Source organism: Spodoptera frugiperda, chromosome 18 (assembly GCF_023101765.2).
Source record: "Spodoptera frugiperda isolate SF20-4 chromosome 18, AGI-APGP_CSIRO_Sfru_2.0, whole genome shotgun sequence".
Lineage (NCBI taxonomy): Eukaryota > Metazoa > Arthropoda > Insecta > Lepidoptera > Noctuidae > Spodoptera > Spodoptera frugiperda.
In genome coordinates this window covers 10518009-10532760 of record NC_064229.1, presented here as the reverse complement: position 1 = coordinate 10532760, position 14752 = coordinate 10518009, and the positions used below count along the sequence as shown (strand labels likewise).

The following is a 14752-nucleotide window of genomic DNA, read 5'->3' as shown; positions in this document are numbered from 1 at the left end:
ACTACAATAAACTACATATTACTTGTTCTATAAATATGAACTATTATAGAACTATACTAAAACTCTCTTTTTCACTATGTTACAGAGTACTGTCACCCGTATGAGCCGTTCAAGTGTCCCGTGGACGGCAACTGCATCTCCATCCAGTACCTCTGCGATGGAGCCCCGGACTGCATCGACGGATACGACGAGGATTCCAAGCTTTGCACTGCTGGTGAGTATGGTTTAGGTGTAGTTCTAGAAGTTTTGGTAAAAGAAAATTGACGGCACGGTTGGCGCGGCTGGGCTACTGGCTGGCGTGTAAGTGCAAGGTGTAGCAGGTTCGATTCCCACACGGAGTAACTATTTCGGGTCTGGGTGTCATGTTTATGTAAACTTGTGTTTGTAAACGCACCAAAGACACAAGAGCCAATCCTAGTGCAGGGCAACGTTTTTTATAAAAACGAAAAAGTAAAGAAGGATATAGTAAGTTATCCTAAAAAAGATCGATAGATATGTAAAAAAAGGAAGTTTATGACATGATGACAAGAACCGAGGAAAAGGAGTTAATAGGTGAAACAGCTTAAAAATGAGGATGTTGGGACCATGATGACAAAATTGTGGGAGAGTCATGATTCGGCACGAACGGGCCGGTTCGACCGGTGATACCTATTTACAGATTGCTTATCATCATGTGATCCTACCGCTCATTTACCGGTTTATACCATAAAAAGGTGTAACATGACAAACTGAAGAATTACATATGTATCGATCCTATGATCAATTTAACTGATTTTCTTAATTACATACTTACAAATTATAATATAAAGTTTCGTTACCAAAAATCAAAAGAGGTTTACGAATGGCAAAAGTTTTTATTTCCACAAGCGTGTAGGCGTACTCTAGAAGTACTTCAAACACAGAAAACAATCTTGAAAACATATTTCCACGAGAACAAAAGTTCCATATTTTAGTACTGGTACCTAAATAAAATGGATACCATACCCAATTATTTTAACTAACTTTGTTTTCCATACAGATGTTGAAGAGTAACAGTCGTTAGAGATATAATTTAGTTTATTATGTAATTTTAGGTTGTACGACTGTACTGAAAACTTTTCTCGAGAGGCACAGCTTGTTATTTTGTTTCATGATTTCATGTGGAGTTAGAAAATCAAATGTGATTTTGTAAGTTATGTTTTGAAACTAAGGAGACGCGTTAATTAGTTTAAGTGTGGGAGAGCCATGCTTCGGCACACAATTTTTGTATAAGGCGGTAAACGAACAGACGGATCACCTGATGATAAGCGATCGCCGCCGCGCATGGACACCCGAAAAACCGGAGGTGTTACATTTGCGTTGCCAGCCTTTTGAGAGTTAGGAATTTAAAGATTGTTGGGGAATCGGGAATTGAGAAGATTGGGAATGGAGGTAATTGGGCTGTTTCATCGTGTGATTGAGGTTACCGGAGGCCCAATTAACCTCCTTTCCAATCACCCTAGCCCCCAACAAACCTAATAATATAATAGAAATAAATATAAGAATACTCTTCAAAAATAGTCGTAATATAATAATTAGCTTTGCCCAACACGTGTTGGTCGTATGGCACGTATCGCACGCAGTAATTTTATTTCGTTGATGTTAACCAGCTATACAACATGGCCGCTGTAAGAAATGTAATAATTTCTATGAAACTATATTAAGAATACTTTTTATGTGAGGTCTTTAGGCTAGGAGATAATAGTGGTGTATATCACTAGTAGCTTTTTTTTTTTGAGCTCTTCTCCCGCCTTGGGCGTGGCGAGAGGGCGAGTCAGACTCTTACTGACTAAAAACCACGCCGTTCCTTGCGACCCGAAGCCCCGGTAAACCCGCTAAGTGGTCCGCAGCTCCAGAGCAGCCTTTTATTGGTCTATCATGGAGATATTCTGTACAAAAGGCGCATTCTATAAACTAACTGCGTGCTTGTATGACCATTGTCATTAATAGCTATCAGTTTAAAAACGTTTAAAATAATTTCACAATGAAAAATAAATGTATAGGAAATTTTTATATACATAGGTGAAACAGAATACCCAAGTATATAGCTTACTGAATACATACTGAATCACATTCATACAAATAAAAAAAAACTGCGTTTATGGATGACATCACAATCATACATATTAAAAAAAAACTTCTAGCTATTAGGTACCTATAGGTATTTCAATTATAAACCGAATGCCGATGAAAGCCAATCAATTCTAAAAAGTTTTAATGAAATTCAAACTCATTTAAAATACCAACCAATGTTAATGCATTTTCGTTAATACAAAAATGAATAAAATATTCAGAATGAACCATTAATAATAATTGAAGCAGATAATTTCGCTGGGCTAATGTGAAATTAATTCTGCATTGAATGATGCATGACCATTTTATATGCAAAGGTAAATATTCCATTTTCCAACGAAAACGACTTCATCAGTAATGTGGTTTTAATACAAATTTTAAATAGGTACTTGGACTGCCTCGTTTGTCGAGTGGTCGGAATTGCTACTGTCGAGCAAGTGGTTTCGGGTTTGATTCCCGGGTCAGGCAAAGTATAGCTAGGTTATTTTCGGTTTTTCTAAAATTTCTCAGTAGTGCCCAGTATATGGCAATAGGCTCACCCCCTATTACATGAGTCTTATAACACAAATGGTGAAAAGTGGGTGTGCATTGTATAGTGACACTGCAGTGACACTGCACCGCTGCTACAGCAGCGGTGCACGTTACAACGTGCACCTCTGCTTACCCTTTCGGGGATAAAAGACATAACATGTAGTGCGTAAATATTTTATGTAGGCAGCATTTTAGCAATGATGTAATCGGTAATATATTATATATTTGTCCATTTTGTGTAAAGTAAAGATAGTGTCATGCTGCCGCTAAATGAACTACGATCCTAAACTCGTGTAAAATATTATTCTGTCTAGCAAGTTATTGTTTTCCAAGAATCGTGCTCCATGAATGGCAAAAGGCTTTCCCTGCTATTCAATGGCCTACCAGAAAACAAAAGGCACGTTGTGAAATACCGTCTGAGGGAACTTATAAATAGAAATTTACATTTATACAGGCCAAAACATACTTTATACTTACTTAGCATAGAGCTAAAATTAAGATTAAGTATACGTGTAATTGAAATTCTATTTCTGCTCGAGCAGTTTTAAAATTTAACGGACATTTTGAATGAGCACTCGTTTCAAAGGTACAGAATAAACATTAGCTCGCTCGAGACTCGAGTCACAGCTGTAATGTTGGCTTTCGCTTAAACCTCTTAATTAAATATGCAAGCGGACTTACATGGTGATTACCTTGACCCAAACATTCTGTTCTAAGAACCGCCTAATTTAGTCACTGTGTCAAAACCCAAAAGACTGGTATTCAAAGAAATTTTGTGTGGATTTAAAAGGTTCTGTTGGTAATCCGTTGGTTTTAAAACAATATCTCATCACATGAATGGATTAGTAGGTTTAATTCATTGTTTATAAAATTTTCCCTCTTTCTGCATATGGTATGAATTCCAAAACAGTCATCAGTCTTTTCATGCATACTCGTCGGTTAAGGGTACTTTTAATTTGTAAAGTTCAATTTGGATTTGTAAAATTCAATATAATAAACTACCATTTACCGACCTGGTAATCACTAGATTAAAGAAAAATAAAAAAAAACAAAAACATACCATAGGTACAGTACCTATTTTAGGGTTCCTAAAACAGACGATAGTAACTTTTATTAAGACAGAGAATAGCTTTTTCTTTACGACATATTTTACTTTATTACATTGGACCGCGTTCGTTGTAAAATTGATGTTACACTTGAAGGATCTCCTTAACAATAGAAGGTATATGTACATAGGTACTTTATTTTAACAATTTAATTGATTGATTGATGAAATTAAATTAAGGCTAAAGGTTGACATACTTCACAAGCACAGCTCTGGCTCAAGTCCGGTACTGCGTGTTTTGTTTCGGAAACAATACAAAATGCTGCAAGCGCACTGGCAGCACGCTTACCACCTTTGTGTATTGACGTTATTTAATGTATCATATGACATACGATTTAAAGTTCAAATTTTATTGCTGGATTAAACCGATGCCTGTATGTTAGTAAGTGTGTTACATACGTACTTAAGATCCTTAAATAGCTGTTCTAACCAGGTCTATGTGTGATGTGTATATGTCAATTTGTACATAGTTTTCTATGAACTCAAGATACACGAAACTATCCTAATTTTCTTCATACCTCCTGGCGTTCACTTTAAAAGTAGAGCATGACAAATTCTTCCTTTTACTCCAATTCACTTTTGCTTACAAAATAAAAAGTAGCGTAAAAAATAAAACAGCCTTGCAGCCAAACCAATCAATTCCTATATAGCTTCGCAAGTCAACTCTTGGCTCCATAATAAAACGTTTCTACAATGGGCGATTTAATCGCTATTTCTTCTGAATGGGTATTACTTGAGAAGCTATCCATGTTGGTATAACAATGGGAACGAGCCTTTCTTCTGACAATACCTAGGTATAGAATTATATCGATCTTTTCACTTTTGTTCTCTCGTGACTTCTTAGTAAGTAAGAACTTACCTATTGAGTACCTACTTACTGTTTTTTTGATTACTTAGAAATTATAGCTAAGTAGATAGATAGAAGCAAAGTATTTTAAAGCTTTATGTACTGCCCCATTTAAGAGAAATGGAAAAAAGGAACAACAAACAAGAAATGAAGAGCAAACGTTTGAAATTTTCTTAAAACAAACACCCGCCGCTGGACCAATAAAGCGAACTCTTGTACCAAAAAAAAAACAAAAGAAAATTTATTACCATGTCTGTAACGGTTACGCAAAATATGAATTTATAACCTAACTTTTGACATTGACGCCCCGTCACAGACATTAAAATTTAATGTCTTACGTGGAACGTAACTGCGCACATATGCGGCCTACATTCTTTGAAACTCACCTGAACCTTCAAATCAACGGGCTGAGGTTTCTAAAGGCTTTCAAAACCATGTAAAGAAAGTCCATGACGTTTTAAAGAAGCCAGAAGATTTTAATGAACGTGGTTGACGAATGCAGAATGTTCATTATCTACATAACATAGGTTCCTACACAAAACACGTGTTTTAACAGTAATAAGCTGAAGAAATGTAAAACCTCCTTATTGAAAATTACGTAAATGTAGGTGAGCAGTTATTATATGTTATATGTAGGTAGGTTGTTGTTTTAGGTTTTTTTATAATTGAAGCTTTGTTTTGCCGACGGTATGCAGTAGCTAATATGTATTTTCTTTTTTATAAAAACAATTTGTAAAAATTAAGACCATTTTCACTGGTATAGGAAAAATATCTTATCAAATAATAAATTTTAAGTAGGTACAATAATTATAACTTTATGTACCAAACACAAAACTTCCACAGCTTATTTAAAAGTTTATTACAACTATCAGTTTACTATTTAGTCAGCCAGCGGCACTAGTGACAAAATATTGATTCCTACCATGTCCGTGACGTCATTCTAAATGCTAATGTTCATTACACATGCCATTACCAATGCATAGGTATCGAACTCTACATTGAAAATAATGTATTAGTTCAGGAATATGGCTGGTAATAAACATTTAACATTGAATACTGTTTCATCAGTTTTATCAAGGTTAAAATGGGACTTTAGACTTTGTAATTTGCCGGAGCTGCGAACAACGTAACAGGGCTCCGGCTTAAAGCAGAAAAAGAAACAGGGTCGTTTTTAGTCAGTAAGAGTCTGACACTCCTTCCAGCTCAAGGCAGGAGAAGCAGTTGAATGACTTTCCCCCCTCAAAACAAAGACTTTGTAATTTGGGGCTAACAACGCATTTGTAACTCCTCTGTTGTTGCCATCAGGTGAACCGACTACTCGATTAAAAGATCATTCCATGAAAAAGTATATCAGTAAAATAATATTCCTCTTATTTCCTTTCCGCAGCTAAGAGGCCACCTGTTGAAGAAACAGCATCCTTTCTCCAATCGTTACTGGCATCCCACGGGCCCAACTACCTGGAGAAGTTGTTCGGCAGCAAGGCACGGGACGCGCTCGAACCACTAGGCGGCGTCGAAAAGGTCGCTATTGCTCTCTCAGGTAATACATCTTCGTTTTACTGCCGTCCCTAAACTGTTCAAAATATTTCTACATTCGAAGAAATATTCCAGATCGCTTACCCTAAAAGGATGAATATTTCTAGAATATATCCATCTTACTTCAAATGGTATTGAATATTGGCGCCCAACATGGGACCGCAGTCTCTCTTGGGTGCCAAATAAAGTACATACCTTAAACTTATAATAATCTAAATATTTTTTCGTTTCCAGAATCCCAGACCATTGAAGACTTCGGTGCCGCATTACATCTAATGAGGTCGGACTTGGAACACCTACGCTCGGTATTCATGGCAGTGGAGAACGGCGATCTTGGCATGCTTAAATCTCTTGGCATCAAGGACTCGGAACTTGGCGACGTGAAATTCTTCCTGGAGAAGCTGGTGAACACAGGATTCCTGGACTGAATAGGACCGGAGTCTGCCTCTGATTACTATCACGTCGTCCAATTTGCCCCGTTAAGCTCATCCTTCTACAGCTACCTTCCTTACGACTCCATCAAATATAGGAGAAAGTAAATCGTACCTTTATCTTCTACTCCGTGCGATTGTTGAATGTGTGAACCCATATATAATATCTATTTATAAATAATCAAGATCTTTCAAGAAATGATTTTGCAAATCAGAATTGACTTCTACAACCGGCCACGTAGACTTTTCTGATTCCATAAATCATTTCTTTGCATCCCCATTGGCTTACAGAAACATTAGGTAGATAAAGAGGGTATTAATTTCCAAATAGATTAGGTACGTATATTTTTATAAACATATGCTTCATTAGGTTGTAAACCAAATTCGTTTTTTAGGTTATACTAAAGAGATTATCAGGGCCCAACACTCGCGTCTATCATTAAGTGTGAAATGAAAAGAGGCTAAGACTGTGACTTTAGTGTTAAACTAGTCAAAGCTAAGCTTATTGTCGCATTCCACTTCATGATGACCCTGATAACCGTTATAGCATGCATGTGGTTTTTGAATGTCGCCCCCCAAAACGAATCCTCCCTAACTTGGACTATGATCAGAGGCGACTCCATTGAAACGTCAAGCGTCCATTCTAAGCGAGATATAAAGCTAAAGTCGGTTGATAATATGAAGATGTGTGTCCTTAGATTAAATAAAAAAATAAGAATCGTTGAAAGAATGCATACGCTTTATATCTGGCTTTTGGAAAAATCCAGAATAGGACCATGGAAACATATCATTGTAAACATAGATGTAGGTAAAAAATACATATCATAGATTATAATCTGTAGTAGATAAAGTACAATTATTTTAATATGATCGGTATTGTAGTGTACGACATTTTATAGACCCTTTTAGTATGTACTTTTTCGTCATTAAAGGAACTATATAACAAAATGAAAAGCATAGTTATATCGGTGCTGCACTTGAATCCAGATACATATCAAAATTAATGTGATTATTAAATAAATGTTAGATTTATTGTATGTTACTTATTTTAGAGTAATAAGTAGAAAAGAATTGACACCGTAGATATTAAATTCGATCCCATTAGATTCCAAATTCTATTGTCACTCGTTTTTAACATCTTAATAATATTGGTGTTGTAATGATAGAACTTTTGTCAAATGCGGGCTAATAAGACAACGAATTAATGATAGTCTCATTTCGAATGAGAGGGGTGAGGTACACGATGTAATATTGGGAGTTTAATGACAGGAAATGTAATTATTGGCAATTTAACTCAAAATTATTCGACGCCTGTTTAAATAAACACACGATTCTTTGAAAGGTTAAGTAAAATCAAAACGCGCGCGTAAAAAAAACATGGCCGTTCCATGCAATGTTGCCAGATTATTGTTAAAGTAAATGCAGCCTGTATTTGCCAGAAGTTTGTACCTAAAACCACAATAGATCTTCTAGTATTTTCAATCGCCAAATCTTAGTCTCAAATCACAATGTTTCAGTGTGTACCTATCAGTAGTAAATATATTCTCTCTGCGTTAGATCTAAATTCATAATTACTATTTTAGCTACCTACACGTAGTTAGTTTAAGACAATTTTTATGAATATCAATGGTTTTAGTAATATAGGTTTAATTTTAACTTGCGTCGGATTCTCTTAATATTCAACAAAATGGCGATCTTTGAACTCTGTTAGATAATATTATGTGTTTTGAAGTAAGTATAAATGGCTTATTGTTCTTAAATAACAAACCAATAAATGAATCATCTTGAATTTGTGTTTCATTTGATGTTATTTTAATTTCAGACCCAAAACGTAGCTAAGAATAGATTATAATAAAAAATAACAGCGCCACCTAGCCACCGTTTCTGAGTATACAACCTAGCAAAAATACAGTCTCAATGTCAATCGAAGATAACATACTATACTGGGCACACTACACTCGCTTCTTGCTCAGAACATTGAAATATGCAATTATGGGAATTTATTTGATTGCAGATTATTTAAAAAATCATAATGTAGTAGTAAACAGTAAGTGTTTCGATTTTTTATTTTAGTTGTAATATTGACTGGGAGCGATGTCAAAATTTACTTTAAATAGGTTGCCAATTAAAACGACAGGGTTCCAAAGTATTTAAATTTATTAATAGGTTAGTCTATACATTTTAGTTATTGCGGAAACATCCCTATTAATATGTAAAATATTTACAAAGTTTATTGGGTATAAATAATTACCTATAACTAATACTATAAAAGTACTGTATAATTTCAATATGGATTACCTAAATAGTTGTAATATTAACAAACATAGCCTTAAATTGGATTATTCATGTCCCAACTGCCAGCAACCAAGTGAGCGACCAAAACGTGGTTGAAACAAATTCTCAACGGAACATCTTTCCGGGGCTGCGGACTACCTATCGTGTTCACCGGGGCTCCGGCTTGAAAAACAGGAGTAGGAACGGGGTGGTTTTTAGTCAGTAAGAGTCTGACACTCCCTTTCGCCTCACACAAGGCGGTAGAAGTCATTGGATGATTTTCCCCTCTTAAAAAACCTAGCCTAGGCACTGGTCGGAGAATCCTTCCTTTTTCCAAATTAAAGAATACTAGACCCAATTCACTTCACTGCTTCGCAGCGCCTGTTTCACCACCTTCATATAAGTGACCGATAAAACTTATTTGACAGATAGGTAGTGCATCCAAATTACGTTCTTAATACAAAATTATCAGTTGCATAAAGGCTACCCAGACATTATGAAACAAGACCTTAAAGGCAAGCACAGGCCCACATCGTACGCACCGCACGCATCGTACGCAACGAATTTTATTTATGTTGTATAGAAACTCATACAACTGCGGCCACTGATCCGCATCGTACGGACCGCATCATCGGCTATGCCTATATGCGATGCGTACTGATGACGTCATACAGAATGCGTGTGATGCATACGATGCGGGCCTATGGACGCTTATCTTAAAGATGAAACCAACAAAGCGCGCGTTTCTATCGCTCGCTAGTTAACGGTGTTGCCAACGCTCTTCAAAGATGACGTCACGTACCATAGACAATATAACTTCTATCTCGTACATAAAGCCTTCTTGACTTAGGGCAGACCTATTGGAAATAAAAATATATTTTACGTAATCTGCAATTTTTTTCAATATTATGAACCGTTTACTATTACCATACATTTAAACATAGGTTCAATAAGTTAGTGATAGCACTATTTTGTATGTTATTCTAAAATACAAAAAAAAGACAAAAAAAATTGAAAAGAAGGACTACAAATAGAAAATATACAATTTTAAAAAACTAAATATTTACTACAACCACAATCAGCAAACTCATTATGAAAAGGTTCGGTCTGAGAATTTGTTTACATAGCGGGAATCAGTTTATCCATTGGAGTCACTGGAGTCATTAGCTTCTATAAGAAAAAAATGTTTATTCTGGTTGCTACCATAGCCATGGCACATAACCAAGTTTATTGTATAACATAGATGCAGTCAGTCTGGCCAAAAACAGTGTTTGATTTGCAAACTAGCTTCTACGAAATATTATTATATCTATCTATCTATACTTATTATCCTATAATGGTTTTATAATAGGACTCAATTCTGTTTAGAAAACTGTCTATAAGCACCAATTCTAAACTAATAATGATAAAAATAAAACAAAATGAATACTTATTTTAAGTAATGCTTGATAAATCACAAGTTTTAATTACTGTTTCACTTAAACATAAAAATTTATACACAAAGGAAAAGAAATTAAAGCTTCTAAAAACAAAAACTTAAAAGAATTAAATGGTTAAACAACATAATACACCAAACATGCATTTTAATCAATATGTTATCGGCTTACTCACATAACGGTTTGACGAGGAACTCGCATATAGCATGGCTTGAAACTAGTCGAGTTCCTCGTAAAACCGTTACGTGAGTAAGCCGATAACATAATAATTAATTAAGTATGTTTCACGAAAGTTATAATGAAACATGCATCTTTGTAAGTTGGACAAATATAACAAAGACTATTTTACACTATGAATCCAATTAGTGATGCACACTAAATACACTTTTTTTTTTCAAATAAGAAGGTGTACCAAAATCTCTTCAAATGGCAGGGCTAACAGTCAGTTTAAAAGGTTCCTATATATCAGAGTGCTGCTACCCTAATGCACAGTACCCTTAGTATGAGTTTCCTTTACGTGGCCCGCTCGAATAAACCAGCCAATCAGAGCGCCGAACGTGCTCTCGTTACGATCTCGTTCAACGTAAAGGAAACTTATACTAAGGGTATGGTTCCTTAGTCGTCTCTTCTGTGTAAAAAACTAGGTGGTGACAAATGTTTTCATAAACTTAATGCAAGTAATATAAAAATACCTAAATAAATGTAACACCATACAAATTGTACAGAATGGAATGATACTTCAGTATCTTGAGACAAATTAACAATTACTTTAAGAATCTAAACTACCCAACTTGGCAGCATATAGACCTGTCATACATTGATAATTATTAACAATATAATAATTAAATGCCTAAATATTAATAACATTTAAGGCTAAACAATAACTTATAATCTGTGCAGCTATAAAAGTTGCATTGTCAATAGTTTTTTCAACCAGACTTTTTAGTTCTGGCAACACTAGCATAAAATATAATCTTTGATAACAAAATCCTTCTTCAACTTTTCTGTATTTTATTTAACAAAGCAATAATAAAATTATTGACATTGCTATAACTTATTCACACAGTAAATAGTTTCCAAGAAGAATAACCAATATTTTTAATATTAAAAAATACAGTACTACATTTATTGCTAGCTTAACTTTATCAAGATGTAGTCAGTTTTTTGCCAACATAGTAATGTAGTCTTTGTTACCCAGATGACATCTTAGAACTCCATCAACAATGGCGCCCAGTTCACTTTCATTTAATCCATAAATGGCTGAGTACCAACACTTTCACATAATAACAATCGACAATTCTCACTGTCCTCAACAAAGCCGGTACTATTTCCTACCCTTTTTCTTAGGCCCCTTTTCAGCCCTTAACTGGTCTTCTTCATCCATCTTCGAATAATGTGACTGTATATGAGCTAATAACTTCTTCTCCCTTGTAAAACTATCTCCACACATATTACACGAGTACTTATCTTTGTCTTTGCTGTCTCTCACATTTTCTGAGGCATTTTGTACAGCTGAAGAAGTTGAAATTTGTGATTCTTGAATTATATTATCAGTGGGTAAAACATATGAAGGTTGTAACAATGGGTCAACATTGATAAATGTGAAGAAGCCAGCATCTTTCGGTGGAGCAACATCTTCTAATGTTACTTTAAATGGTTCTTTGGGTTCATCATCCTCTCGGACTTCAGGTTTCGATTTTTTTACACGTTTTTTCGGTACTTCAATAGGTGGGGCTAGAGCTTTCGTTGATATTAGCAGTTTACTGGGATTTCCGGTTTGGACTATTGTGTAAGATTGCTTTTTCATGGCTGGTGTCGTAAATGCAGTTGTAGGAGTAGCCATTGGTTGTTGGTACATTTGAGCAGAATGGGCAACCGTTTGGAATAATCCAACAGGGTATGGTGTTGATTTTTCTTCTACATTAGTTACATCTGGGCTATTTGACTTATGATCTCTCTTATGCTCCTTCGTTCTTACTTCTGATTCTGTTTCAGCTTTACGCTTTTTACTCTTATGATTTTCTACTACTGGAGCTGTTGTATCTTCTACTAAGGTAAACATGTTGTTTGGACCGGGCACCAATTTGAAACGTCCATTCAAGTTTGGTGCGCTAGGTATGTGTACTGAAGGTGATTGAACATTTGTTTGTGGTTGAGTATCAGAATTATGTGATGGCCCTGGATGAGCGTTATCATTTTCCACACGTCTCGTTTTGCTAGCAGGTCCAGCTCTAGGCTTAGGTTTTGCTATTGGAGCAGATTGAACTTTTTGCTCTTGTTGTTTGTTCTCCTCTCCACTCGACTTCTCACTATCTGTACTAGAACCATTGCTATTTTCATTGTACTTCCATGGCTGTGATTTTTTTGCTGTATTGTCAAGTGTAATGTATTTAACTGTTGGGCCTTTAGGTGCTTCTTGCACGGGCACTGTTTTAGGAGTTTCCACTTTAGGTACTCCATTTTTAGCACAAAGATGAGATTCCACTACTTCTTTTTTTAAAAAGTTTCTGTTGCACAACTTACACTGAAATAATACACCTACTCCATTCACTTTAATCATGCTGATGTAATCCATAATATTAAATGGTTTTTCCGCTGGCTTGTTGGGTTTTTTCTCAACATTGTCACTTCGCGGTTTGTCTTCTACATAATCAAAACTAAAGTTATTTACCAGAGCATTGTTCTTGGATTTATTACCAGGCTGAGTTTCTTCCTTTTGGGAATTTTTAACACTACCAGGCATTATTGGTTCTACATTATTACTAACAGTTTTACCTGGTTTACTAGCAGGTACTTTATCTCTATTCTTCAGCATTTCTGACTTAACATCTTTAAGACTAATGTTACCATCTTCATTGTCTGAAACTGTTTCAGTTTTGACTGCAGCTGTTTCAGTTCTTCGGGTAACTCGTTTAACCGGTGGAACTGGTGCTTCTTCTACAGATGAACTAGCAGGTAGATTTTTAATACCCTCCATGGCTTTTTTTATTAAAGCATCACAGATATCATCATTACTCATATTGTTTTTATTTAACTTTTCTTCCCATACTTTTACCGTTTTGGCTTTAGTAATGAATGGACCTGTCTTACCCAATTCTGTCCGTAAATTTTCTTGTGTTTTAATACATTTTTGTATAAATTCATAGAGTTCTTCTAATTTTGCTGAGCAACGGAAACATATTTTGTGTGGGAGATCATCATTTTCTGCAATCTGTAAAAAGGTTAAATATAATTTATTAACAACAAACATACCAACAAACAAGACTATCACACATATCCAATATGTCTTTCATAATTGTAATCCACAAAAATCTAGTCCAGAAGTCTATAATATAGTTTAAAAAATTGTATTTTCATTTTAATTGTATGTGTTGTATTGAGTAGTGTAATTGGTTTTTTGTACACTTCAATTAAATATATGTGAATCTAAATCTAATAAATCTACACTTAGATGGTGTCTCTATTCTTCTTATTAGTATGTATATCAGAATCAGTAGGTACAATAAAATCAGTTCATGAAGTGTCAAGCTTAAAAAAACTCTTCAATCAGCTGATTGAATGTTGTTAACAGTTGTTAAGCTTGCATTGAACAGCCAGCTAAGTAAATAACATACAGAAGTGTACATGCTGCAGTCTTTAGTTTGATAAAACGTGCACAAATAAGAATATCTTACCCCAAAAGGCATTAGTTCCTCAATCTTTTTAGCAGTGACTTTGTCAGCATCAAAAATATTCAAAAAAGGTCCATCTTTACTTTCACACAGTCGGCACACTTTCATAAAAACTGGTGGAGATGGTGTACTGTACGTTTCGGCTAGTACTTTTGAAGTTATATTCTCAGGAATTGATGACTTAGGCGGTTGTTTCGCTTTAGATTTTACCTTTTTCTTGGCCATTTTGTAATGTTTTCTTTGCTATCGTGACCCTAATCTCGTGGCTTTGTCACGCAACAAACTCTATGTTGCACTTTTAAGATTTAGATGCACCACAATTAATAACATTAATTCAATATTTTGTAAAATATAAAGCAAATCTCACAAAACTAACATCGAAAAATTACAAGACGTAAAGTACAACATGGCTGGCTACGAAAATGTCAAGTTTACGTCAAAATAATCCATAGAGTACCTACATGATAGTTATAAAAGTTGGAATGTTTAGTGGCATTAGTAGAATAGATGGCATTTTAAAATCAAATGCAGGTACAGTAAACATGTCTTAGATTAAAACTGGATTTGAATATCTTGATCAGAAGTTTTGCTTCATTTCTCTACTTGTTAGTTCATTAATATTTGTTTTGAAGACTAACTAACGGCTACTAAAATTGTACTTTATGGGATAAGGGCAAACAAACAAACATTAAGAGTTACAGATTGATACATTGCCATAGCTGGCCTTAGCTCTTTTCCTTTTTCTAGTTTTGAAAAATCGCAACTTTGCAAGTGAAGCGACAGATCATTTCAATGCAAAGCGAAAAGTTTACTGCGGCTGTACTGCCTGG

The 14752-nt window shown here is 35.1% G+C and overlaps 2 protein-coding genes across 2 annotated transcripts in view; one reads left to right on the top strand and one right to left on the bottom strand.

The window, feature by feature from the left end:
- LOC118278125 (IDLSRF-like peptide) overlaps positions 1 to 8330 on the top strand; it is a 100505-nt gene extending 92175 nt beyond the window's left edge. The window contains exons 3-5 of the mRNA XM_035597204.2: positions 86 to 214; positions 5962 to 6114; positions 6345 to 8330. Of these exons, the coding sequence (XP_035453097.1) occupies positions 86 to 214; positions 5962 to 6114; positions 6345 to 6538 (476 nt within the window). The 3' untranslated portion in view covers positions 6539 to 8330. The remainder of the gene's footprint in view (positions 1 to 85; positions 215 to 5961; positions 6115 to 6344) is intronic.
- A 1911-nt stretch (positions 8331 to 10241) lies between these two features.
- LOC118277951 (uncharacterized) lies at positions 10242 to 14363 on the bottom strand. The gene is made up of 2 exons (XM_035596986.2): positions 13926 to 14363; positions 10242 to 13462 (listed from the first exon to the last, which is right to left on the bottom strand). Exons 1-2 carry the CDS (start codon positions 14145 to 14147, stop codon positions 11576 to 11578), a joined length of 2109 nt encoding a protein of 702 aa, XP_035452879.2. The 5' UTR covers positions 14148 to 14363; the 3' UTR covers positions 10242 to 11575.
- Positions 14364 to 14752: the final 389 nt, after the last annotated feature.

Bases quoted from the DNA above. Each gene is read 5' to 3' on its own strand.
- LOC118277951 (XM_035596986.2), bottom strand. From the start codon at position 14,147: ATGGCCAAGAAAAAGGTAAAATCTAAAGCGAAACAACCGCCTAAGTCA. The intron at 13,463-13,925 runs GTAAGATATTCT...ACCTTTTTACAG, and splicing joins AGGAACTAATGCCTTTTGGG to ATTGCAGAAAATGATGATCT.